Here is a 27908-nt window from a genome sequence, read left to right on the forward strand (position 1 = left end):
AGTTGCGTCAGAGTTGCAGTTCATATATATATATGTATATATATGTCATGTGTCCCGTGTATCCCTTATGCCCACCGGTAAAGTCATATCAATATTTTAATACATGTATATATTGATTATTTGTCTCGCCCATTTATATGCATGATAAATTTGCGTTTCTTGCAACTATTGTATACGGTAAGATTGAAAATTTCTATATATATTTTGTTAAATAAAAAGTCATTTTTGAGTAACCTTAATTCCTTTTCATAAATGTTTTTTATAATGTCTTAATCATATCTGTCGTTTAATATTTTTCTAATTTATAAAATAACTGCAATAAAATATGATTATACGTATAGAAGCAAACACATAGGGCCAGTATATAACTTAAAAGACCCTAAAGTATGCATACACATAAAAAATGTTTATTTCCAAACTAATAATATTAATGATTTGAAACATTTAACATAAAACTTCCCTAAATATAAATATAGTAAAGAATCTGTCTTCAATCTATGTTTTAGAGCTTTTTAAGTAACTGCCCCTGCACATGTTGTTTAATATTATTGTACTGAATTAACATATATATGTTAGATCAGTGACTATATAAGATCATTTTGAAAGGTAAATTTTCATTTATGTTGTTCTGTTTTTATATTATGAACTATAAAAGAGATGGTGAAACAATACATTTCGTAGACAAGGATACTGATATATATGAATAATTTAAATTTGTTCGATGAAACTCATTATATTGTAGTTTCTATACGTAAAGATTTTATGTTACATGTATTTTATATTATAATCATCCGCAGGTAAATAATTATTATCTCTTTATCACCTTTCAAAGTAAGCTTAGTAACAATTAACATAAAGGCAAATATTACTATTTTGTATACATACATTCTATTCATACGTTGTTATACTTTTTAATAGGTCTGTGTGGAAAATTGAAGAATTTTCAAAGGCTTATATCATAGTTGAGGAAAAATCTGAAAGGATTATAGCAAAATATAGAGATGCTATCATTCAATTAATCAGTGTATAATAAGTTTGACGTCATATTATATGTAAATTCTTCAGTTCAGTGTACAGGTAACTAATTACAATTTTTTATTACTTTTTCTAAGTCGAAGGAGAAACAATTAGATATAAAGGATATATATGTATAGTTTCCACCAAATCTATTGCAATCAATTAATATATTTTTAACAACCATTATATATATGCTACTCTATACTTTTAGATATTTGAAGGAGACTAATATCTTTTTTAAGGTCCACTTTAAGTTTGCAGAAGACTGAATTTAACTTTGTTTTCAACGGAGTATAAAGCTATATCTTCACTATTATAATATAAATTAGCTGCATAACTGTCAGGTAAATATATAATTATCATAGTTATTCATTTTCTAACTCAAAATAGAAACAATCATACATATAATAATTTTAATCTAATAAATATTAAAAAAAAACATTGACATTGCAAATACAGTTGCTTAATAATTTCTGAATCAGTTTGGTGTGATACTGTTCTGCTTTCAGATAAATCTGTATGGGATATTAAACAAATTGTTAAGACTTACATAAATTTGATAAGAAACTAGAAGGGATAGTTTATTAAAATTTTGGATGCTTCTATACGTATTAAGTAACAACAACTTTGAAATCTTCACAAAAATCCTTCACTTCAATGTAAGGTAATTAATTATTATCTTTTACTATTTTTAAATATATATAATATAAGTTCACTTTGTTTTTTATTTTATTAAAAGTTGATATTACCACTTTATAGTCATTTCTATATATATTGCCATTTACAGATTTTTTGCATGTTCAGCCGAAGCCAAATCAATATTAGAATATTGGAAGAATAATCTCGCAGAATAAAATGGTTATTTTATATATTTTTATTCAAATTTTAAGTATAACTCGTATACACTTTTAAGGTTTAACGCATAAGGATAACATTATTTGTGCTAGTAAACGAATTATTTTTAACATTATCTTTCAAAATGAAAAAATTTTCCGAATTATCTAAGCGTCAACAAGATAGACTTTCTTTGGCTTCATATCTCCGCTCTAATGTAAATTCATTTGAAGATGTTTCGTCTTCGGAAATTAATATAGTAGCAACTTCTTCAAATAATGCAATGAGTTTTATGATACACAACAGTTCTGATGTTACTCATTCTTCGAATGATGTATACAACGCATCACCAGTTATTGTAGATGATACTTCTGAAATGAATTTTTCTTTTTCTGATGAATGTTTATCGGACGATCTCTCAGTTAGTTCTTCTTCATCGGGAATATATGATAATAGCGATAAATTATTATTTAATCAGCTTGATAAGGCATGTTTAAAAGAAGAATTGCGAACCTGGTCGACTGATTTTCAAATTAAGCAAAACGCTTTATCAGCTTTATTAAAACTTCTTAAAGTTCATGGTCATGATGATCTTCCATCTGATGCAAGGACTTTATTGAATACACCTAAACCTCAAGCACATAGTATTATAGAGATTCCGCATGGACATTATCTACACTATGGTTTAGTAAAGGTATTAGAATTTCTTGTTCTGCAATTTCCTAATGATTTTCATGATGAGACTGTAGAGTTAGATTTGAATGTGGACGGGACAGAAATTTCTAATGCTCCAAAAAGTCAATTGTGGCCAATCTTAGGTAAAGTGGTAAATTCTTCTTTAAGGCCATTTGTTATTGGAATTTATCATGGATATCAGAAACCTAGTCTTTCAGAATATTTGAATTCATTCATTAAAGAATTTTTACATTTGCAAATTAATGGTTTTAATTTTAATGGGAAACAATGGCAGATTAAAATTCGATCTATTATTTGTGATTCGCCAGCTAAAGCATACGTAACTTGTACGAAATCGCATAATGGGTACTATGCTTGCCCAAAATGCACTGTGGTTGGCAAACGAATAAATGGACGAATGACATTTCCAGATATTAATGAGAGCCTGCGTACTGATGCCGATTTCATTAACAGATCTCAACCTCAACATCATCTTGAAGGAATTTGTTCTCCCTTTGAATCACTTTCAGTTCCCATGGTTACCAGTTTCCCAATAGATTATATGCATAACACGTGTCTAGGTGTAACTAAGCAGTTGCTAACATTGTGGATCAGTCGATCAAAATCTTCAAGAGTAGCTAAAGTTTATGTTAAAGCGTTAGCTGATAAATTGAAAGTTGTGTCTAAATGTATTCCTTTAGAATTTGCACGCAAATTTTTTCATTTAGACGACTTTCTTAGATGGAAAGCTACACAGTATCGTACTTTTTTGCTTTATCTAGGTCCTGTTGTTTTAAATACTATTTTACCGGATTCTAAACTTCTTCATTTTAATTCATTAAATTGTGCCATTAGAATATTATGTTGCGAAAGAGATTATCTTAAAAATAATACATACTCTCAAAATCTATTAGAATATTTTGTTAAAAATATGAGCATTTTATATGGACCTGAGACACTAACATTTAACGTGCATAACTTGATACACCTAGCACAAGATGCTAGACAACTAGGACCATTAGATAATTTTAGTGCTTTTCCATTTGAGAATCATTTGTTTAGCTTAAAAAAGTTGCTCAGGAAATATGAGAAGCCCCTCCAACAGCTTTATAATAGATTACATGAACAATCTCTCTTAGTTTCTAGTAGGCCTGTTTGGTCTATTCCTCAGCTTGAGAAACCTATAACATTAATGTTGCCATTTGACTGCTACGATGCACATGCAAGAATCCGATTCCCTTCGTTTACTTTAACCACTAAATTATATAATAACTGTTGTTATATACAGGAAAATAATATTACATGCATTGTGTCTATTTCATATATTGCATATCATCAAAGAACACCTGTCATACTTGGTCGTAAATTTCTGCATTTATCTAACTTACCTAATTATCCTCTTAATTCTGGTGCTGTAGGTATATATATTGTTAAAGGAATCTCCGATCTTCAAATGTGGCCAGTTTCATTAATTAAAACAAAAGGATTTCAAATTGATACTGATTGTGATTCAGAATATATTGTTATTCCTTTACTAGCACATAATGATTAATTCAAAAATTTTAAGTTATGTAGTTTCTATATCTTATAAAATTTGTTTGTTATATTAGGCATAACTTATCAACCAGTTGAATGTTTTAAAATTTACATTTTAATCGCTTATTGAAGAATTAAAAAAAATTATGGAGATCGTGATGAACTATGTAGCCAATGCATGAAATTGTATTTGTGTATAAATATTATTAATAATATATAGTTTTTTTTATATCTTTAAGTTTTTGTAGTAGTAAATATATTATACTGCTTTCAAATAATTGTTTTGCCATTAATTTATGGAGTTTTTTAATATCATTTTACAAAGTTACTTATATGCATCTATACATATATGTACTTTAAAAGATAATTTTTTTTTTTCTAATAATGGTCTATATTTGCTAAGAGTACTGAAAATATGTTTTCATAATTGTTACCCAAGAAAGCATACATGCATGTATTTTAAGATATTTGTGCCAACTCATGAGCTTTTAATCCTTTTATAAATAAGCGATTAATTTGTAAAAGCATCTAAAATGATATATATTTTATATAATAGCTATTAATACCAAAAATATGTTCATTAGGCATGGTGCGTGGTCATTGGACAAAATTGTGTAGCTACTATCCCAGAAAGCTGGATATTGAAAAATAATTCAAGCTACTGGTGGCCACCAAAGAATGTTAACGCCTCACAAGCAATAAAAAAAGCTATTGAGCCAAACGAAAATTGGGGAATTTATCCGTATAGCCAATCATTGGGTCCTGTAGGTGAGACATATTTATTAATTAATAAAAACGTTCTATACGGTGAGCCAAATTGATTCATTCTCTCATTTGAACTAATTTCACTCTCATACTTGCTTTACCTCGATCTGTCGGGTATGCAGTAGGCCTACCAGAGGAGTGAGAAAAGTACCAGGGTGAAGTTAATTGAAATGGGAATGATTCAAATTAACACTGTTTATAAAAATTTATACAAGTGAAACACAGTAATTCAACATTTTTCTTTACCAGATAGTTATAAGGAAGCCAAAAAATTGGAAATAAAATCACAAGCTTTATCATCGGAAGCAGACACGGATACTATAAAAAAAACTTTATTTGGCAAATGTAAAGAAATATTCTTCAGTGACGATTCTAATGCCTGTAAGCTGCTATAATAGATTATTATAATTCCTCATGTAATCTAATAAGATATTTTTCAATTTCTCAGCTGATGTTGATTCTCCACATGAAATTTTAGAGCCCGATTTTAAGAAAAGGAAAGGTAAATATAAATGGTACATAGTTTTAATTGAACTTTTCTTAATTGTGAAAATTATTTCCAGTTAATTTAATGAAGAATTATAATAATGAAAATGCCAAAGATAACATAATAAACTTGCCTAAGGTGACGTATGTGTCAGATTTCCAAGGTACAGAGAACATATAAATTGATATTTATACTTCATAAATCAATCAGTTATTTTATAGTATATTTGTTGTTTAAATAACTGACAAAATGTGAACATGATTTCTATTAGTCACTAATATTAAATATATTTTTAATGTTATAAATCTTTATTTATTTCCTGCAGATAATAATACAAAGAAACATCACTTGCAGTCACATAACCCTTCCGCCACTACTTCCACAATTCATCAGTCTCCTTCCTCTGATAACAGAGAACAATTGCCAGTAAATCTACCTGCTGCTAACTATAATATTGACAAATTTAATTCCAAAGCGTCTAATTATTCGCACACAGAACTAGTTACGGACTACGCTGATAACAATATAAATGAAATAGGTAAAATAATCAAATGTTTAACATTGCTATAATGTAATGTAATTACTGATATATTATACTATTAAAGGGTGCTCAAGACAAGCGGAAAATGTTGTTTCTTCGGTGCAGCATCAGGTGACGCAAATTGTGAACACTCATAACAATTGTTGTTGTAAGCATTATAATAATACTTCTACTTTCAATAGTTATTTGAAGTTATTAATACCTTTCATTTTATTGCAGCTATTTGTAGAAGTGAGAATGAAAAACAATATAAAAAATTATATAGAATGCTACATGATATCAAGTCATTACTGTTGGAAAAAAATTCAGTAAGAGGAGCAAATGTAGAAGAAACAGCTGGCAATAGCATATTATCGAAATTGCCTTTGAACACTCTATTAGACTTCACTAATTTTGAAAAACTACTAGAAGAGGATAGTTTGGCTAAATATCATTTGGTAGGTAAAGTAATCACATAATAGTGTTATCTTTCTGCTTGTATAGATGCATGATAGTAAATTAATTCTCAGCTAAAAGTAGATAAACTTAGTCTCTATGAGAGGTATTTATAGTCACATTTTATTAATAAGGCAGACTTAAGAATTTATTGTTCCATTTCTTCTGATAGAAAAGGATAACCAATGCTTGAGATGGTGTTATTTATAAGATCTGACTGTAAATAATAGCCTATATATATATATATATATAACTGGGTTATATCATTTTTACGATATTCACTTGTATTCTCCTTTCCCTTCTACAATTATAGGAAAATCTTATTTCTAAAAGTGGTGGAGCGAATGAAAAAATAGCCACAAGAAAAGCTATGAAGCTATTGTTTTCCAATGAGCTTGGCACCCTATTAACATGGGCTGGTCAAAAAAATCGCACCTGCTTTAAAAAATCCAAGTCCTGTCAAATCATTAGTGGTATTTCCTTTATCCTTTATCTATTCTCATTCTCATTAATTAAGTTTTTTAAGGTTGATTGCTCTACTGTCTTGATGAATTTTCTATATTTATCTATTTCGTGAAGGAGTGATGTGTGCTACTGACTTCAAATAAACAGATATATTTACAATCGGCCTTTTATGTTATCATTATATATTACTAATATTATATGTATAGATGAGAACAACCTACACCAATATTAATCCGTATAATTATATTATTACAACAAGTAAATAAACTAGCACTTAATCTACTAATTGTACTAAGACATATGAGCACTTTTAAATTGCTAGAAAATCTCCGATCGATATTTTCAGTGTTAAAATAATATTATTAAAAGACTGTATTTCCAATATAAAATTTACTTTTATATTTACAGATACTATATTAAAATGCATGAAAGGTAGTACTCAAAGCTCAGTGGAACAGTTGATGCAAGAATGGTTGCGGCGATCAAGCGATAGAAAAAGATACGAGAACAACAACTCCAATGCCTCTAATTTATAAGAATTATTTACTCAATAATTATACTGTATTTTTATGTCTTTTTTATGTATTTTGTTTATGGAAGTTTAATATTGTATTTAGGTTAAATATACTAAAATTAGGTCAAAATTAATATTATTTTTTAATTTATTTCATTACATTAAAAATAAAGAACTAAAAATTATACTTTACGAAGGCGGCTTGAGGTCGACTTATAGAAGTCAACTTATAATTGACATTTACAAGTCGACTATATGTTGACTTATAAAAGCTGACTTAAAGTCAGACATCGTCGACTTATAGTTGACTATAATTTGACTTATAGCTGACTTATCGTCAATATGAAATGAAAGTTAACTTGCGAAAAGTCAACTTATAGTTAACTATAAGTCGACTTCTTGCTCTTAGGGTAATTCTGTAATGTCGAACTTGCACTTGTTTAGTGTATTCCCATAATATGTCTCAATTTACGATTTCCTTTTACTTTTCATTCACGCGTAGCTGTACCAATTGAAGGAACTCTGTTACTCCAACGCAAGATTTTTAAAATTCATCAATCCGGTATCATAAATACTGTAAAGAAGAAACAAGTTTAAGCCATGATTTTATTTATATACAATGAACTATGAGAAATCACTGCAGCAGATATAAATATGCACCTTTCCTAATTAAATTATTTAAATTAGATACTACACACAATGTTTATTCTTAAAATTTTATTTTTAATATATTTCTATACTTCATCTCTTACAATCTTACATTAATCACTTCAATAACAAATTATTGTCGCGAACTGTCAAAACAATATGTACTATCAGTTTACAATTTATTGATTCTTCAAAAATGACGTCACTTTCTCACTAATGCCAACCTGATTTTCAGTGCTCAGATTTTTATCCATAATGTTGGACATGAGGCTTGCCTGATTTGCGAAGTGGTACCGGCCCTTAGGGTCAATTCGACCAAGTAGGCTAGAGCCCAAGTCAGACTTAAGTTGGTATAGTTAATGTGACGGGGACTATACCAATTTAAGTCAGACTTGGGCTCTAGCCTACTTGGTCGAATTGACCCTTAGGCCGGGATTCATAAACAGAACTTGAGTTCAAGCTCACCTTGAAACCTATAAGATGTGTTACGTAGACTGTAGATTTTACCCGTCTTAAGCTTGAACTTGAGCTTAAGTTTTGTTTATGAATCCCGGGGTTAATGCTACAGTTTACGTTACATATACTGTAGTATTTTAGCCTGTTTCGAGGTCGAGTGGAGTTCGAACTTCGAGTGATGTCTATGAATACGGGCATATAGCTGAGCACACACGATTCAATTTTCAATTTCCCAGTTTCGTTTCCCACTGTGTGTGTGTGTATTATACATCCATAGTAACATACCGTGGTCCCCGTGTTCCGTGAGCATTTTAGTCTGTATTTTATTATAATTTAGAATTAAGTAGAAATATTTAATGTTTTTTGATAATAAAGTGTACGAATTTTTTAAAATATTTAAGTGTTTAAAATGAGTTTACGCAGATCTGGTCGCATTAAAGCTATAACAGAAGCTCAAGAATTAATAAACAATTATAAAGGTATAATATAGCCTTAATTAACTTTTGTTTTTATTTATTTTCTCATTGCATTATCATTTTTTTGTATCTAAAGTAGATCAAGAAGAAAATTTATTTATGGAGGAAATAGAGAAAGAATTAGAAACGATAGATGAAGACATACAAAAGCCTAGTGGTAAAATTACATTATAATTCTTATTACAAGATAAGTAGTGCCTTGGTGGCAAAGTTTATGTGCTACATGTACTAGCCCTCAAGACACTGCCAAGTCCTTTGATTGTTTCTATAATTATTATATATTAAACATTTATTTCAGAGCTATTCACGGCAAAGGATGTTAGTGGAAATAAGATTTATAGTTTCCAAACACCAAGGCAAAATAGAATGATTGAAAAAGCTAATTCATGTTTCATTCCAATGATAGAAAAAACACCTGAAAAACTTCCAAGACTAAAAATTGTTTTAGAAAGATCTGATGACATAATAAATGTTCAAGAAAGATTTAAACCCACTTTAATTTCCAATAAAAAAGGTGAAACTGAATGATTAATATTCTACTATTAGTCTGCTGGAGCATCTCACATAAGAAAATATTTAAGATTCAAACTTTATTATGGTTAAAATTAAAAAATGATTTAAAATGCTTTTAAAATTATTATGTGGGAAAGACAACTTAGAAACCGTAGAGGCCAAAGGTTATAATATATTAAGCATTTTGATTGCTTTTAATTTAATTATGTTTGTTTTACAGAAAATGTAAGGAGATTGAGTAAATTGAAGTCAGTGAAGACATACTCTGAAAGCTCATCGACTGAAAGTGAAAGCGTATCAGAGGGAAGTGAGTATGCTCCTTCTGATAGTGACAGTGAAGAGACTGATTTTAACAAAGAGTATAATGATCCCTGTGATGATAGAAGTAGTGATGATAGTGATGATTTAGTATTGAAAAAGACAGAGCATTTCAAATCCTCTTGTAAACAATTACAAATATCTAGGCAGTGTAAAAGACCTATGGCAAAGTACAGCCACAATAATTATGTATGTTGGAAGAAATGCTTTTTGAACAATTTAATAATATCTTCAATTTTTTGCATTATATATCATTTTTAGCATATGGATACTGATGACTACTTTGAAGCTCAATTAAGAAAAAATATAACATCTGGTCATACACTCAAAAAATTAGTCAATCCAAAATTAACGGAAGGTAGATTGAATCAACTATTAAATAACCCAGAACATATATCAGTGGTGCATGGAAAGTGCATGAGAACCCTTTTCGATAGATGTGAAAATGACTTTACATTTTGGAACTTCCTCTTAGAGTAGGTTTTTTTCTTTCTTTATTTATGCAATGAGGTATATTTATAATAAAATCTAAATAGTGAATTCATTTATAGAGAGGGCCATAACTTATTGCTCTATGGGTTAGGTTCAAAAAGATGCTTGATCAATGAGTTTCACAAAAGTATGACTTTTAATCATCCAACAGTGGTTGTTAATGGATTTTTTCCTAGCTTAACATTAAAAGATGTAAGGATTTTATATGCTTCATATTAAATGAAATGATGTATATTACAAATTTTGTCAAGGACTGCTAAAGAATTATAAAGTTATAAGTTTTATTTTATAGATATTGGATGAAATAATAAACCAACTATTGAATACAACACCTCCAGGTGGTATGCACGAATGTGTTAATCTGATTCAAGAAACAATGAGAAAAAACCCTGATGATAGGCTATATTTATTAATTCATAACATAGATGGGCTTACTTTACGGTCAAGCAAGTTGCAAACAGTTCTTGCTCATTTAGCAAGCATACCTAATGTACGTCTGGTAGCTTCAGTAGACCACATCAATTCTTCCTTAAGTAATTCATTAGTTTTTATAAAATAAATTAATAACACTACATATTAATATTAAAGAGAGTCATTTTCTGATAGTTTGGGACCAAATTAAACGTTGGCAGCTAAGGTTTTATTGGTGGGATGCCAGTACTCTTTTACCTTATGAAACAGAAATTTCATATGAAAGTTCTTTATTAGTTCAGAAAAATGGGGCACTAGCACTATCATCCCTATATAATGTATTCCGTTCACTGACGTCGAACGCCAAATCAATATATATTATTCTTGCTAAATTTCAATTGGAAAATGATAACAATAAAAATTATATGGGTAAATATTATCAATCACTATGATGTATGCTATAAAATTTATAGCAGATTATTAAACCTATTTTTTTTCTTATAGGTATGCTTTTCAAACACTTATATAGAGCAGCACGAGAAGCATTTGTAGTTAGTTCTGACTCGTCGCTGAGAGCTCAGTTGACTGAATTCCTAGATCATAAATTAATAAATATGAAAAGAAAAGTGGATGGAGCGGAATATCTTCTCATTCCTCTGCAAAGCTCGTTGCTACAGGAATTTCTTGATGAACAAGAAACTGCTTAATGTTTCTTGTCTAAAACCATTTTTATATTTTTTAAAATGAAATCAATAAAATTCTTTTTTTTATCAATAATGCATAACTTTATTAAGTGTTACAAAGTAAAAAGAAAATTTATTTGAACAATAAGGAGAATATTTTGTAAAAAATTTAATCTTTTAGTTGAGCATATAGTTTAGGCACATAACTATCAAACTGTGCTTGGTACATGTTACCAGCAATAGGATTTCCCAAATTATGTTTAGCTGCAAATTTCCTAATGGAAAATTGTGCTCTATTGGCAGAGCTTCTATTGGTAAGACGTTTCTCATCAAAATTCAATTTTTTTGGCTGCTTATAAAGAATAAATACATAACGATGAAGACCACTTCCTTCAGGTGGTCCAGAGCCAATGTACGCAGAGAGAACATCACCTTTAAGAATATCTGAACCAGGAATGTTACCTACAAGCCAATGATGCCATTCGCGAAATTTAGGCTCCTTTCTACTTGGTGCATCAGGATCTGAAACGATTAAATGTCTGATAATAACCTATTAATATAGGAATTCGAAGTGCTTACCAGTCATGCAAAGCGTGTAAAAAGTATTTGCATCTGCATCCCATTTGACATTTGGAGGATCCTTCACTTGTGTAGGTGTTAGCTCTTTTCCAATTTCCACGGTGAGGTTGCCGGAATAAGTCACATCCAGTACAGAAGCCGGAATCTCATCAATAACATCGGGAATAACTTCGTGAGTTTTTAATGCTTCTGCCATTGAGGATAATAATCGTGTTGCTATTCCAAGAAATGGTCTTTTTCCGGATAATAAGCCTGCAGAAAGTTTTAACCAAGCGATTTCAAATTTTAGATAGAAAATTTATTTGTAATACTGGCACTGCTATGTACCACTTGAGAATTCGATAAAATAACTGACATATATCGAATTTACTCCCGAGATTAAAAAGAGAGAGATCCCATTGGCTAAAATACAACACCACGATTGTCAATTTTTCGGGAGCAGAATCGATGCAGGCCAGTGTACAACTCGAATGTTTGAAATTTTTATTTTCTATTTGCTAGGTATTAGCTATTTATTTGTTTAATTATATTTAATGCAATGTAAAAGATTTAATTACTTGCTGTAGAAACAAAAGTCATAGCCTGTGGCCGGGTGTTGTGCAACTCTTCTTCCGCTCTCAATTCAGCTTTCTCATACGTATATGGAAGTTTGGTGAAAAAAGAGGGAACCGGAATACAAGAACCACACGGCAATACGGGTCACGGGCCACGGGACTACAGCGGATATTATTCTGGCATTGGCGGAAAACTTTCAATTAAACCAGCTCCCTTCCTTTTCTTATTTGTTCAGTAAGGTAGGAAAGACTAGAGGGAGAAATTTGCGGGAAGGTTTGTATTTATAAACGTCTTCACACTTGACTCGAGCCTCCAATACTAAAATTTACGTAACATATATTGGTTATTTTCCAGTTAGGGCCTCCGCACACAGTTTCCGTAGCTACATTACGTTACGTTAAGGCAACTACAATAATAGTTGCAAAAATTTTTTATAAATATAAAAATATCACCTCAGACCTGTTTATTACAAGCATCCTGCCTCAAAAAACTTAACTTTAGCAATCTTTTGTGTGCGCTAAGCTAAGATTAAGTTTAATCCTGCCTTAACGTAACGTAATGTAGCTACGGAAACTGTGTGCGGAGGCCCTTAGACTTAGCGCACATCTTAATATCTTACGTTACTTTATATGAATATTTTACGTTAAGGGCCTCCGCACACAGTTTCCGTAGCTACATTACGTTACGTTAAGGCAACTACAATAATAGTTGCAAAAATTCTTTATAAATATAAAAATATCACCTCAGACCTGTTTATTACAAGCATCCTGCCTCAAAAAACTTAACTTTAGCAATCTTTTGTGTGCGCTAAGCTAAGATTAAGTTTAATCCTGCCTTAACGTAACGTAATGTAGCTACGGAAACGGTGTGCGGAGGCCCTAAGCCACACGCAATAACGATGTACGGTAACACATAGGATTGCAATGCGTTAAGTTTAAAAATGCGCGCAACACAATATAGTCCTATTACGTATAGCTTAATGTTAAATTTTACATAAAGTAACGTAAGACATTAAGTGTTTTTATGTACTACGCTAAGCTTTAGCCTAAAAACGGACGCAATCAGACACAAATAGTACACTGCATATGTCACACAAGCTATATATTTGTGTCTAATATTGTCGATTTTTAGGCTAATTGGAAAGCTCCCTTAAAGTTAACAATAAGTCGCCTTTTACTATTAGGGTATATAATGTGCATATACAGTGCTGATTAGATCTCCGACACATTAAAATCGTAGAAGTTTCAATTTTTCATAATATATTTTGGTAGCTGAGCGGCCCATAATTCATTAACAGAAATTGTTTAAATTAACAAAACTTGCAACCACTTAAAGTTTCGATACAGGTCACTGATACCCCTTATATATAATATATAGAGTGTTCTAATTTATGTTGGACACTAAAACATTTGAACAACTATAATAATGCTCTCATCTAGAAAAATGTCAAACGGAAGGGTATTTTTATTTCGAGGGGGATATAAGACGTCATTTTTAAATTTGACTTAGAAGCGTCGTTTGAATACCATGTAAAGACCACCTCGAATTTTTCAGTGGAACGCCCTATATATTTTTACATGTTCTTGTACAATGACCTGCATTAATTCTGCTCTGAAAAATTGATGATTGAGATATTTTGTCAATTCATTCAATGCATATCTATACAGTAATATGCATATTATTAGCTCTACGTACCGATAATTTTGTAATTTTTTACGAAAATATTTCGCGCGCACTTATACAGCTGCACATTTTCCTTCCAATATCGCTGTGTAGGTGTACACGGAGCAAATAGTATTCTTCCCTCTTTTTAACTTCTGAAGCGAAATAAATGAGTTAATTTATTAATAATTTCATAAAATTCCATACAAATAATGAAAATATATTGAATCAAAAACAATAAAAATACCATTATTTATAACTTTTTTAAACAATATATTTTCAAGCTTATAAATAAAAAATACATTATAAATGTAGTGCTTTCACACGTACTCACACGTACTAAGAACATCTTAGATATGCAAGGTGGAGGGACAAAAGGTTACTTCGATGACTTATTTTATAAAAAAAATATAAGTGCTAGTGTTAAAAACTAATCGACAACATAGTGGCGACAGTCAATACCTTACATGAATAAACGAAATAACCTACTATCAGCGACTTCTTTAATTTACTACAGAAACGTACAGCATAGATTATAAACATATTTAGTATACCAAGATTTGTCTTAAGTTATTCATATACATACACTTAGCAAATTTGTAGAAATCCTATTACAATTAATTTTAATTGGCAATTACTATTTTATTTCTACGAATAAAGTAATAAATTAAATTTAATGCTACACATAGAGCATCACTGCCCAAAATGTTATTTATAATACAAATACGCGTTAAACGCTATTCAAAAGTGTTACATTAATGCATGAATGGTAAATCCTGTTAATGCCATTGTACCTTATAACGAAATGTTTCCAGGTGCACTGTACAAGCCTTTTCTAGAGTGTGTATCAACAGCTCTTACAGCAAAATAATAGTTATTGCCTTCAGAAAACTATAATCAGATGTGCATATATATATTTATAAGTAAAAATCTTATGACAGCAAGTTTTATCTGTAAGTAGAACATATACCTGTGTAAGAGTACAAGCCATTGGCAGTGGTAAGGCACGTACATCACCAACTTTTTTCCATAGTGATGAAGAAGGAGGTGCCCCGGCAACTTCTTGGTATGCATATAACTGATAACTAGCAATTTCTGCATACTTGTCTGATAGAGACATATTCCAAGATAAAACAATGCCTAAAAATTAATTATTAAATATAATCAACTTATAAATTTGTTTTGGTAATCATTTTCTTCAATAAAAAAGAGATGCTCATTGTTATACCATTTGTAACTTTTGATATCCTTAAAGATGGTGCTGGAGGTGGAAGTTTCCAAGATGGATGGCTGTCTTGGGTTTGTTTCTCTGCAGGTAACGGTGCCGGATGCTATTTTAAAATCTTTATTTGAATATACAATTTTACGAATTATCAAATATTTCATATAATTTTTTATTTACCCGAATGAGCTGTGCAGTAGCTGGTGTAGCTACAAGTCGAACCGTTCCATTTGGAAGAGTGTGCATTCCTATAAAGAAATATTAAATTAAGAAATATAAACGCCTTATTTTACTTAGTTATTGGAATTAGATCAATGTACCTTGCTTATACGCAACTGAAATCTGAGATCTAGGTGCAGAAGTAGCAGGCCGTATCTGGAAAATTTTGTTTTAAAATAACTTATTAAGTTATGTATAATCGTAATAAAATAAATATTCATTTATAGTTTTTACCGAGGTATTTGGACCTGATGCTATCAATAATTGCCTTGACGGACCACTACTTTGCATTACATATGTTACTCTTGGAGAATTCATATTATTCTATAAAATATAAATACCAATTTTATATTTGAGTAAAAACTTCATAACAGAAAGTCGTTTTATGATTCCTACCAAGGCAGCTGGTGTAGTTTGACCAGGAGTTTGAACCAATTTGATATTAGCTTGACTTGTAATTGCTACATTTGTCGGAAGTGTTTGAATAACATGCGGGAAGGCTTGATTTGTTGGAGTTATTGTGACAGCTGAATTCACAGATGTGGGCGCCGTCGTTTTAATTAATTTTACAGCTAAAAAAGGAATTACAATAGTCAACATTCATTGGAATCGTGCAAATTTACACAGTGCTAGTCAAGTAAGAATGTGTAGCTTTATACATAAACAAAGCCCGGTAAAAGTGTGACAAAATTGATCAACTTTTAGCGCTGATATTATGCATATGCATTACTACACATTGTTAATGTGATGCTACTGTGTAGGTGTACATATAGCGAATATGCTTTATAGCAGTTATATTTAAATGATAAAATCTGCAAGTTTAAATGATATTGAAAACTATTATTCTTAATAGATCTATAAACAAATTAGAATACTTTGAAATGAAAAGTTATAGAATAAATTAATAAATTAATGTTTGAAGCATAGTACTTTAATACAGCGACATATGGGAAGCTTGCCGTTATACAGTAATTAATTAAAATTGGTATTTTTAAAATCTGCAGATCAAAAAAAAAAATATTAATACTATAAATACTCTATTTTGAGAAAATGTTAAAAATACAACCCCAGGCAAATCAAATTAAAAATTATGTATTATATAATGTGCAAAATAACTATTATATCTAAGATTTGTGGGAGCTGTGCAAACCAAATACACAATATTTGCATAATATAATAATGAAAATCCGTTCTTGTTAATGAAAATTTTTTTTAATTGTTTAAAAATTTATAAATGCTTGTAAATCTTGCTATTATGATTTAAAAATATTTTTACTCTACATGCTCAGTTGACTTCAACATGTTAATAGAATCACCTTAAACAATAACCTACACTAAGGGAAATGAATCCATTTCAAAATAAAAACAATTTTTTTAAAGGGTCCTATTTCGTTGGCTGGTAGACTCCTCCAAATAAATTGCTTGTAGCTAAATTAGCGCGCAATTTCTGGAAATAGCTCAATAAAGCGATGAAAATAATACATAAGTGAAAACGAAGAAACTTCATATATACTTATTATTTTTATCACTAATCCAAAATTATTATTCTTTGGTTTTTAATAAAATATTTTGGAATATGTCTTAATATATTAGAATATTAAAATAAAATGAGCTTAAAGACGAACTTGATATGGATAGTTATTTTTATGTTAGTTATGTCTTAATATTTGTCATTTTCATCAATTGCATCTTAAAACTGCAAACATTTTATTAATAATAATTTCCAACTTATTTTATTAAAAATGTGAAAATTCTATTTTTTTATCAATGTTTGGAGTAATAAATTGTTTTGTATTCACTCCGTTTATTGATATCGGTTTAATGGGTGTATGCTTGCAATTTAAGGTGGCTCTGTCGCGCTGTATCTTCTGTACTAGTCAGACATGCTTTAAATATGATATAAACAAAGTTTTGATATATTTTTTAATAAGTATTGCTGAAAGCAAAAAAATAATAGTCTAAACATAATGTAAAAAGAATATACTTTACGTTTATCTTTGTGTGCTTTGGATGCTATTTTATTACCTGCACTTTTTCATTTTCCTATAACATTTTCTTTGTTCGATTTTATTTTTTGCAGAATTAATTTAATCATTAAAATATACTCTACAAATTCACCAATTCGATTTCTTAAAATAATATTTAATGGACTTTTTCTAATCTACTTTTTTCTTTTGAAAATAAAATTGTGATTAATTAAACGCGAAAATATAATGCTTCTTTTTCTAGAGTTTTGTAGATAATAGAAATTAGATTTGATGAATTTATAGAGTATATTTTAAAGATTAAAACGACTACACTCAAAAAATAAAATCGAACTAGAAATAAAATTTTTTTATAGGAAAAACTCAGCTTTTAAAGGATATGAAAAAATACAGATAATAAAATGGCTTCCAAATCCAAAATAAACGTGAAATATTTTTGTTATTGTGTTTAGACTATTATTTGGTAATTTAGCATTATTTATTCAATTATATGCCAAATCTTTGTTTATTTCACATTTATGACATATCTGACTAGTGCAGTAGATATAGCACGACGGAAGCACTTTAATGCTAGTTCAGATATAAGCCGCTTATGCAGGAGAGGCCTTTCTTCGCCAAAGAAGTAAATCTCTTTAAAACATTTGTTTTTGTGTTTTATAATAAATCAATTTCTCTAAGTATACTATTACAAATATATTAAGAGTGTACGACTTACATTTTTTCTCTTCTTCATCTGTTAGATCGATTAGATCGCTTGTTTTTGATTTCGAGATATTTGGAGCTATTGGTCGATTAGGCTGATTAGAAACTTTTCCATTTAAAATAACATGCTGTTGCTGTGGTGCTGTTTGTTGCTACATGATAATTAAGACATCAAAATCAAATAATGCATATAGCATTGTAATATATCAAAAATAAAAATTGAAATAAATGTACTTACACTAGGTAGTATTTGTTGACCACTACCTGTCTGATTAGATATCATGATTGGAGACTTTAAATGCTTCGTTGAATTATTTGAGGATGTTGATGTAGATGTTGTAAATGTCTGGCTATGTGTGGCAGGTGAAATTACTGTAACTGGTAATTGATCTGATCTTCTAGGAGAATGAATTTTTAATCCACGTTTAGGACTTAAACTTTTATTTGATTTTTGAATTTCACTGGGCGCGGAAGAAACATTATTACTATTTACAGTAGCCGCTTGTTGCTTTCCACTTAAGCTCGACTGTGATTGAAGTTGTCTTAAATTCTGTATACCATGATCCTATTCAAATGAAAATAATAACTTTTATTACTCAGCTTTGTAAGTCAATATAAATTTTACATTGATAAATACCGTTATAAAATTAACTTGCAATCCAACTGATCGATTGATCTTCACTGGCATAATTGTTTTATCAGCATTACCTCGCCGATCAGATGCATGCCGACTTATAACCATTTCAAAATCTTTTATTTGTTTTCCTAATTGCTGACATTTTGCACGTGTAGCTTCTTGATTTCGCTCTGATATGCGAGCTTGTTCCCGTAGTTTACCTATTTCATCGCGCATAGTAATTGTTTCTATGATCTTTTGAATTATTAGCTCTTCGAGCTCCTAGTGAAACAATAAGATGAATGGTCATTAAATAAATCTATTACTCAAATCATTAAAGTAAAAGTACGCGGATACTTACTTCTTGTGTTAGTTTTTTTAATTGATTGGCCGCGTCCCGTTCGAAAAATTTGCGTACTCTGCCAAGTATAGTCTTTTCATCTCTTACATTATGCTTATCTTCGATTTTTAAATCTAAATCTTCTAGTTCAACTGTTTTTGTAGTAGAACCGTATATATTTTCTTCCTTTTTCAGCTTTTTAGAATTTTCAGTAGTTTTAATTTCAACTTCGGATAAAGGCCTTTTCACCGATGATGCTGTTGTTGTGGAATTAACTTTAGCGATAGTTTTATGATTGTTTGAAACTAAGCTTTCCGTGCTATCACTGGATTCTGTATCTCTATCTTCATTGAGATATTTCTTTCGAATCATTTCTTCAGCAGTCTTAGCAGTTTTCCTTTTTTGTCGTCCTATCTCTTTTACTGCAAGCAAAGAATCGTCAACTGATAAGTTTTTAATTGATAAAAATTACAAAAAGGTATTTTATAATACTGAAAAAGTTTTGTAAATGAAGCAAACTACAAAATAAAAGTGTAACGTATAAACTGTACAAGGCTATAAATTTAGGAGTTGAAGGTGGTAAAGATTTTACAAGTATTAGATAGGAATTCTTACAGAAACTGAATATAGTTTCAAAATTGTTCTATCACCTATATGTTACTATATATTAGAATTTTCGTCTGCAAATTCAGCTGTTTTTAACTGTTTTCAACAACTTACACTATCAGCAGTATTAGTTATGAAGAACCTTCCTGTTTTCCTAAATAATGTTAACTTAAATACAGGGTCTTTTCCTAACGGCGGGACATATGAGATTTCGTGTTATTTGACTATAGTACTTTTTACTATAGTAAAATTACTATTTTCCGTTTAAGTATTAAACGTAGTCACCAAGATTATTTAATTAAAATGATATTTATAATGAATAATAGAAGCAATTAAACTAAAGTAACCATTGAAGCTTAACTAACTACGCTTTCATTAATTATATTAATGTATAGTAAGTGCTTCAATGCTATAGTCAAATAACACAATCCTATGTCCCGCTGTTAGGAAAAGACTCTGTATTACATAACTATATAGTTTATGGCTATATTATTTTTCTTCGTCGAAACGTGTTAATTTAAATTTGTAAGACGTGGGAGTCTCCCTACCTCCAGGTAGCTACATTAATGATATTATTCAGTACTTTACCCTTTAAAGTCACCACAACTGTAAAAAAGTCAAGTGTCTTTTAAAAGTTAAAAAGTTCAGACAACTCGATTATTGCACAAATGCTCAGGTCGTCTTTATAACTTTTGAAAGATACATATCTTACAGGTACTTTTGGAGTTTTAATGACCTTAAAGGTTAGAGTACATGATAATGTCATCAAAATGCATCCTTGAAGTAGAATTGTTTATGAATTTAACTGTCATGTTGGTGGTCTCAAATATTAACCTTACAACTCCATACAATCAACATATAATAATAAGCCCACTCTAGGATATTCTACACCTCATAACTCTAATGAGACTTATATGAAAAGCTCTCATCGCTCGAAAATAAATTATTATTTTTTAAATGCACGGGAAAATACTGAAACATGATTTTACTATCATTATTATGTAGGATTAACCTGTATTTATGAAAATATAAATTCAAACTACAAATGAATTATTTTATGCATTTTTGAACATTTATCTAAGGTGCGTCATAACCCAGGAGGATTTTAAGGTCAAAACTCCAAATTGAAGCATCTCGGCGAAGTAAATATAATATCACCATAAGCTAAATACTTTTGATTAACATCTAATCTGATATTATTTTTAAAAATATAGAACAGTGCTCTCTGTATAGCTAATGCAACTAATAGTGTTGATACTTGAGAATACCTCAAAACAACTGTTTTTACATCTGAAAATTAAAATATTTTATAAACTAGAGCTGATGGAGCAATTTTTTAAACAGGCACTATTCCAATAGGAAATATTGCTTAAGAAATCATGATCAAATCTCACCAAATTTCTGGTAGATTTGTGTTATTATTAATTGGCAATTTCCGTTGTAAAATAATATAAGAAAATATACATTTAAAATTAAGATAAATATCTTTAAAGAAAACATGAAATTGTTTACCTGATTCGCGTACTCTTTGAGATCTACGTCTTTTTTGTTGATCATCCGACATTGATTTTGTTGAATCAACAATTATGCTTGCTGTATAATTTACATTTGCATCTATTTTAAGGCGTTTTAGTATACGAGAACCTGTTGCGCAGTTATTACGAAGCTCAGGAGATGTAATTGATGTAGTATTGTTGTCAATTTCATTTATAGTAGGCGTTTTCAATTTCGCAGAAGTTTCGATTTCTAAAATTTGTTCATTAGTATCTTGTTCTTTACAATTAGTCACATCGTTCGGAATTTGAGGGTCAATTCCATTTGTTATTTCCGAAATTTCATCAGAAAATTCCATATTTTCATTCGTAATCTGATCTACTGTTGCTGTAGGTATAACTTCTTTTACAGTATTTTCATCTATTTTTTTATTTAATGATTCTTTAGTTACTAAATTATCCTGAATGTTTATGTCCTTCTCCTGTTGTTCTAAAGTCTCTTCTCTAACTGCATCACCAATACTTTCAGTGTCAATTGAACTACTATTTTGATTTTCAACACTTTCTTTATGAATATTATTCTCTAATTGCTTTATTTCAATTGTGTTATCATCTAATTCCAAAGCTTGAAAATGATTTCTTGTGCTATCATTATTATCTTCACTAGTCTGGGGTACTTGTATTGAGCTAAGACAATCAGAATCTTGATTAATTTTAGATTCTTCTACACAGTCCATTTGAAAATTGTCATTTTCTTTTTCACAAGTTTTATTTTCTAGATTGTTTTCTATATCAATTAATTTACGAATACCAGTAAATGTTTCATTGTTTTCAGTATTATCTGTTGATGGACTGATTTTATCGTCTTTACTCACACTTGAAAAATCAAGTTTCTTAGAGTCTTCAACAGCTGTTTCAATTGTTGATGTTAATCCACCAGTCATCCCTTCTTGATTATTGCTCAAATCATTAGAAACTTTATTTTCACACTTATTTTTTATTTCATTTTTATCTGAATGTGTATCCTCAGAAGCAATATCTTTTTTGTCTATTTGAGTCATAAGACAATTATTTTCTTTATTTGTATCTAATAATACATTATTAGATGCTTCGCTTTTTGTGATGTCAGACTGTTCTAATTCATTCTTTACATCTTCAGATTCCCTAGTTTCATTTAGCTGGCTATCATTAATTAATACTTCATTATCATTTTTCATGTTTGATGTTTCGGTTGTTTTTATTAAATTTTGAGATTTAACAGGTACTTTATCCCATCTTTCTCTGTAATTCCTAGAATATGCATTATTATAATTATTGTTTCTCCCAGGTCTTCCTCTACTTTTGAAGTTATTATAGCCATTGTAAGGTTTAACCCCATACTCATTAGATGAAGAATAAACCTGTCTAGAATGATAATTTCGATTTGGAGAAAAATATCTATAACTTTGAGGTGAATGTGGATACCTTTGTTGCATTTCATACAGAGAACGTGACAGTGGTCTATTACCATCCATGTTTATATTTATTTGATTATTCTGCTTAGTAATTTCTTTTTGAGTCGCCTCTTCTGACAATGATTCACTAGATACTAAAGGCTCGTAAGCAGTATTATTTATTTTATCTTCTTTCAGAGAAAAAGAATGCTCTTCCTTAATATTCAATAACTGACTATCAGAATTTTCTTCTAAAAATAGCATCATTTCAGTATCAAATTAATAAATAATATACATATTTTCAATATATCAAAAAAGTATTTATAGCTTACCAAAAAGATGAGACTCACTTTTTAGATCCTCAGTTTTTGCATTAACTAATGAGACAGTAGGTTCTTCTAGGTCACAATCGTCGTCATCAGAGAGTCTCAAGCGCAAACTATCATCAGAAAGTGCATCTTCATCATCTTCGTCATTACCAGTTTCTAATAAAAGCTCTTCCTCTTCTTTTTTTGACAGACCATGAAAAGCATGAACTTTAAGAGGCGAGTGTGTAGAAGGATTTGACTCAGAAACATGCACTGTGTCAGCTATCACCGTCTCCATAATCAAAAATATTATAGTCTCTCCATTGATTACATAAATTATCTCATCTTAATCTGTGAATGAGTATAATTATTCCCTTTAAAACCAATTCATTTAATTATAAAAAAATTATTTGGTCCTTTGCAAGTAAAAAAACAAAATGTAGAAGTTTTTCATAGTAATGTTAAAAGATGTGTAGAAAATACTTCAAAGGTATTAAAAAAAAATATTATTGTTTAAAAATTTTAGATTTGTGAATTGTACAAATAATGGAAGCAAGTTTTAATGTTTAATTTACTTTAAAAGAAAAAGTTAATTTAAATAAATCATGTGAACTCAAGTAATTATACAATAATTATACTACTTTATTTTAGTCACAGCAATATATAATTTGCAAATCATAATCATTTTATTTTAATACATATATAACAAATTAATTTTTATAAATAATTATAATTGGAAATATCATGTTTTTCATGTATAATTTATATAATTTAAGGCTTCACCTTTCTTAGCAGATTCTAAATTCTAACAATTTGTATAAAAATATAATTTCTTAATATAATATATTAATAAAAGAAAACAAAATTTCTTAAATTCAAATAAAGACAAAACTAGAAAACGTAAAATAACCAGCATTTATTTACAACTATGCTGTGAATCAATGCTCTCCGCATGAGGTCACTACTTGATCGCGCATATATTTTTTTTTGCAAAAAACTAATTTTAAAAGACTATTGACAAAATTATGTAAAATTCATACCGACTGAAATTGATAAACATAATTAAAGGGAGAAAACACGCAAAAAATTAAACGCCAGAAGGGGCCTTTAATCAATACGTCACAAGGGATGCGATATTTCTGGCCCATAAGCATAGTTCAAAGTAGAAAATGGCGGGCCGAGGTTATGTGATTGCAAACTTTACTAATCCCATCTTACACTACTAATTAGAACAGTACGGTACTAAACATCAATATCTATAAACAGTTTAAGAACCATACATTTTACTGATTAAAACGTATTATGAGACTCAAATGATAGTATAGCAATCAATTTCCATAATAACATTTTACCAATGGAAGTATTTGTAAAATAAACGTTTAACTCGTTGCACGAAAGATTTTAAAATAATTTATATCTTAGAATGTATAAACAGCATGAAAAAATTATGTATATCCCGTAATGTATGAGAAAAAATATTAATATTTATATTTCTAAATATATTAACACATAATTTATAAATATTACACGATCACACATTAAAAAGAGCAGGCTCTACAAGAATCAACCTATTGAGGAATAACTACAAATGCCTACTGTGTAGATCAGCCGATGAGCCGAATGGATCAGTAAAATCTACGTTCACTGCTCAGCCGTCCAGGGCCCCGAACACACGACCTCGCGATCATTGCCGATCTCTCCCGAAGAAAACGATCATGGCGGATTACAGCCAATGAAATATCAGCACTCTATTGTTTTTAATTTACCGTTTTTAAATTAAATGTTTATGTAATAATCTGGAATTCGATTGTACATTTGATTACTTAAATACTAATTACTAATCATTTAAAAATTCATTTTTAATAATTTCTTTTTTCCTAACCCTTCTTATTCGTTTTTCATTTGTCCTAATTATATAAATTTTCAATTTTATAGGTTAGTGTTTTTATTTCTTTTAAAATATACATACTATTAATTTCAGAGATAAATATATATATATATATATATATATATATATATATATATATGTATATACATATTTTAAGTTAAACGACTGCTGATTTATATAAAAAAAATACTTAAAACAGTTGTTTTAGCATTTATTAATAAGATCAAAGCTCAGATTTTAGTTGTAAAAAATGTAAATATCAAAAACGGTATGCGTAAAAGAATCTCCATTACAACTACGAAGCGCACATCTTATTGAACGCTAGCAGCCCCCTCTTATTGGCGGAGCCTAACTATTATAGGTAGTCAAACTAATGTGAGTTCAACTGTTAGTATAAAGTTTAACGGAAATGTGGTGGGAGATGTTATTTATTTCAACACTTCAACGGAGTTAAAAAAATAATAATCACATTTTGTATCGAATCAATAAATTATAGAATAACATTATTATAGACATTGAATTTCAAACATTTGTACGCTTGCGTATTATATAGGGTGTTTCACTTAATTCGCCGTAAAAGAGAGAGAGTGTGGACATAAGACTTTATTTATTTTCGTAACAATAATAGATATAAATTTCTAAAATAAACCTTTATGAAACTGGAGAAAAAGTACTTTTAGAAAGTTCCAATAAAAAATATTGATATCTCTTATATTTACGGAAATTGATGATTTTTTATGTCCATACTTTGAGGCGAATTAAGTTAAATGGCCTGTATAACTGCAATATTCAGATTAATTCATGGAATGCTAAATAAAAGTTTATAAAAAAATGCAGGTTATACTGACTTTTACTTCTCTAGAATATAAAAATTCAAAGACACCCTCCCCCTTAAACTTAAAAAACTATTTTAAAAAATATATATTAGCTTTAAAATTTCAATATCAATAATTTATTTTTAAAATCTTATACGTTTTTACTGAATACAAAAATTAATAAAACTTTTTAGCTTTTGAGATAGTCTGTTGTTTCTGATAAGAAAATACAAGATGGCGTTCACGAGTCATACAAAATGGTGCCTTTACATTAGTATCATATTGTTTATAAAGATTACGCTCACTCTTTGCTTTAGTAACGAATGTGTGTTAAAAGTTATAAATTCTATAGTCATTTAATAATACTAAATATTTATATTAAGACCGTATCCTAATTTTATAACTGAATATTGATTAAAACAATACTTTCAAATATATTGACTACGCTGTGTGTGCAAGTTTTGAGTGTACAACGCCCCTTTTTTTGTGAAATGGTACTCGTCAATTAGGATTTTTAAGATTTTTCATTGTAAGCAGCCTAAATTGTTTTGTTTTTATTTTTTTGAGAAGCTATGATAACCTCAATGAATGTAAATTATTCAGACTATATCAATAATGACGATCATTCGTTTTCATTTGGATTGTTTATAAATTAAAGGAATTTATTAAATTAAGAAACTTACATCATGATCCTGCGTAAATGATGTATGTTGTGTGTTTGACAAAAATGAATTCTTCGTTGAAAAAGTGAATGTTTACTATAAATGAATGAAGCGAAGCCACACTTCGATATCCATCTTGAGGCAACTGCAACGTCGCATTTGCAAACAAGTGAAGAGCAACGTTGTCGGATTTCATGGAGTTCTGAGTTAGTTGTTGTAGCTGTGCAACGTCATTCTAGTTTTTGAATTTTAAACAATATAAACTTTGTTATTTTTATAATAAGTTTCAAATATTAAGAAATTAACATTCGTAAGTCACACTATGAAGAAACAATAACACAACACAAACTAATACTTGTTCACATCAAGAGAAATACGATGTAGATAACTAGAGTCTGCGCATGCGCACTCAATGCAACTCTTTTGCGCACTTAAATTTTTTGTTTATAATTGGTTTTTCCACGATAATATTACGCATATTTTTTTTATTCAAAATATTCATCAACGGTTATATGTGAACAAAATATTTTTATTATTTTTTTTTTATTAAAAAAATTATTTAATCATCATTTAAAAATTACAAAACAAAATAATGAGAAAACTCTAAACAAAATTAATAACCTAATAAGTGCAGCTGATTAATATTAGAAAGTATTTCGATTACGTAGGTGGCGCCCCTATCTCTCCTTTTAGTTCTGTGCACATATCAACTCTTATGTGTAACGGTTTTCTAGTGCTTTGTTGTGACTTAAATGAAAATAAAATTACAGCATAATACACAATAATGTTTGATAAATATAGTGTAATTAAATATATAAACATTACAAAAAATTTTTAAATAATAATATATTGCATGAATAAGTAGAGTACTATACATGCAAACAGTTTTAAAATTTATTAATTTAGGGTTTGTGAAAAATTGTGCAAATCAAGTTAATACATCTTTTACTGATGATTGTAAATAAATAGATTTAATATTTCAGCTATTACTTAAAATAAATTAGAAAACACTGAAACCTGCCAAAATATTTCAGTAACATTTAGCTACATAAGTTTTTAAAAAGTGATAGATATTTCATTAGTGTCTGATGCAAATTTAGTGCTACCAGGATGTAAATAAAGAAACGGATACTTATTTCGCAATAGTTTCATAGTGGTTTTTATTATTTATTGTCTTAAATGATGTTTCAGTAAGTATATACATAAGAACTAATTATTACTGATATTATAAACATTCGATTTATCCATGATGAGGACAGTTGGATGGAGAGAATAGAGGCTTGTCTGGAACTCACATAAATAAAAATGTCTAAGCATGTTTTTGTAAATAAAATAATAGGTTAAAATAAACATTTAAAACTTAAATTTTCTATCAAATCGATGAAAATTTACGGAATATCAAGTAACATTATATGTATTTCTATCGTATTTTTATTTAAAAAAATAAAGATAATTACATAGATCCTGTTCCACAATTCACTTTGATCCAAGTTTAACTTGTTCAATCGAGTCTAGCGGCTTTTGAACCAATGGAAATAACAGATCAGTGCTTTGAAT

At 29.3% G+C, this 27908-nt stretch overlaps 4 protein-coding genes across 15 annotated transcripts; 2 read left to right on the plus strand and 2 right to left on the minus strand.

Moving 5' to 3' along the window:
- Window positions 1-55: 55 nt before the first annotated feature.
- LOC136782724 (uncharacterized) lies at window positions 56-7403 on the plus strand. Of its 4 annotated transcripts, none has more exons than XM_066742345.1 (14): window positions 56-177; window positions 919-1077; window positions 1229-1361; window positions 1527-1681; window positions 1805-1875; window positions 4647-4830; window positions 5077-5208; window positions 5276-5329; window positions 5391-5477; window positions 5640-5852; window positions 5920-6003; window positions 6075-6292; window positions 6604-6763; window positions 7164-7403. In XM_066742345.1, exons 5-14 carry the CDS (start codon window positions 1873-1875, stop codon window positions 7289-7291), a joined length of 1263 nt encoding a protein of 420 aa, XP_066598442.1. In that variant the 5' UTR covers window positions 56-177; window positions 919-1077; window positions 1229-1361; window positions 1527-1681; window positions 1805-1872; the 3' UTR covers window positions 7292-7403. The 4 variants fall into 4 exon arrangements, with proteins under 4 accessions (XP_066598442.1, XP_066598444.1, XP_066598445.1 ...); XM_066742347.1 differs by having other exon boundaries at window positions 1260-1361; XM_066742346.1 differs by lacking the exon at window positions 56-177 and adding an exon at window positions 197-606.
- Window positions 7404-8643: 1240 nt separating this feature from the next.
- On the plus strand, window positions 8644-11413 carry LOC136782881 (origin recognition complex subunit 2-like). 3 transcript variants are annotated; one of them, XM_066742613.1, is made up of 9 exons: window positions 8644-8852; window positions 8926-9006; window positions 9148-9363; window positions 9583-9869; window positions 9942-10156; window positions 10232-10364; window positions 10465-10705; window positions 10779-11012; window positions 11088-11412. In XM_066742613.1, the coding sequence occupies exons 1-9, from the start codon at window positions 8783-8785 to the stop codon at window positions 11288-11290; spliced, it is 1680 nt and encodes a 559-aa protein (XP_066598710.1). In that variant the 5' UTR covers window positions 8644-8782; the 3' UTR covers window positions 11291-11412. The 3 variants fall into 3 exon arrangements, with proteins under 3 accessions (XP_066598710.1, XP_066598711.1, XP_066598712.1); XM_066742614.1 differs by having other exon boundaries at window positions 8929-9006; XM_066742615.1 differs by lacking the exon at window positions 8926-9006 and having other exon boundaries at window positions 11088-11413.
- On the minus strand, window positions 11342-12966 carry LOC136782883 (protein D2-like). 2 transcript variants are annotated; one of them, XM_066742619.1, is made up of 3 exons: window positions 12407-12966; window positions 11846-12097; window positions 11342-11788 (listed from the first exon to the last, which is right to left on the minus strand). In XM_066742619.1, the coding sequence occupies exons 2-3, from the start codon at window positions 12039-12041 to the stop codon at window positions 11436-11438; spliced, it is 549 nt and encodes a 182-aa protein (XP_066598716.1). In that variant the 5' UTR covers window positions 12042-12097; window positions 12407-12966; the 3' UTR covers window positions 11342-11435. The 2 variants fall into 2 exon arrangements, with proteins under 2 accessions (XP_066598716.1, XP_066598715.1); XM_066742618.1 differs by having other exon boundaries at window positions 12403-12961.
- Window positions 12967-14548: 1582 nt separating this feature from the next.
- LOC136782880 (activating transcription factor 7-interacting protein 1-like) lies at window positions 14549-27326 on the minus strand. 6 transcript variants are annotated; one of them, XM_066742611.1, is made up of 15 exons: window positions 26373-27326; window positions 23011-23337; window positions 22710-22929; window positions 21265-22649; window positions 19168-19568; window positions 18828-19088; window positions 18429-18755; window positions 18204-18342; window positions 15900-16075; window positions 15738-15827; window positions 15605-15659; window positions 15465-15532; window positions 15291-15393; window positions 15033-15202; window positions 14549-14953 (listed from the first exon to the last, which is right to left on the minus strand). In XM_066742611.1, exons 2-15 carry the CDS (start codon window positions 23282-23284, stop codon window positions 14858-14860), a joined length of 3765 nt encoding a protein of 1254 aa, XP_066598708.1. In that variant the 5' UTR covers window positions 23285-23337; window positions 26373-27326; the 3' UTR covers window positions 14549-14857. The 6 variants fall into 6 exon arrangements, with proteins under 6 accessions (XP_066598708.1, XP_066598709.1, XP_066598703.1 ...); XM_066742612.1 differs by having other exon boundaries at window positions 21265-22535; window positions 26373-27324; XM_066742606.1 differs by having other exon boundaries at window positions 21265-22929.
- Between the last annotated feature and the right edge of the window lie 582 nt (window positions 27327-27908).

Source organism: Prorops nasuta, unplaced genomic scaffold (genome assembly GCF_024137725.1).
Source record: "Prorops nasuta isolate Cenicafe-Biocafe unplaced genomic scaffold, Cenicafe_Pnas_1.2 PNAS00030, whole genome shotgun sequence".
NCBI classification, from domain to species: domain Eukaryota; kingdom Metazoa; phylum Arthropoda; class Insecta; order Hymenoptera; family Bethylidae; genus Prorops; species Prorops nasuta.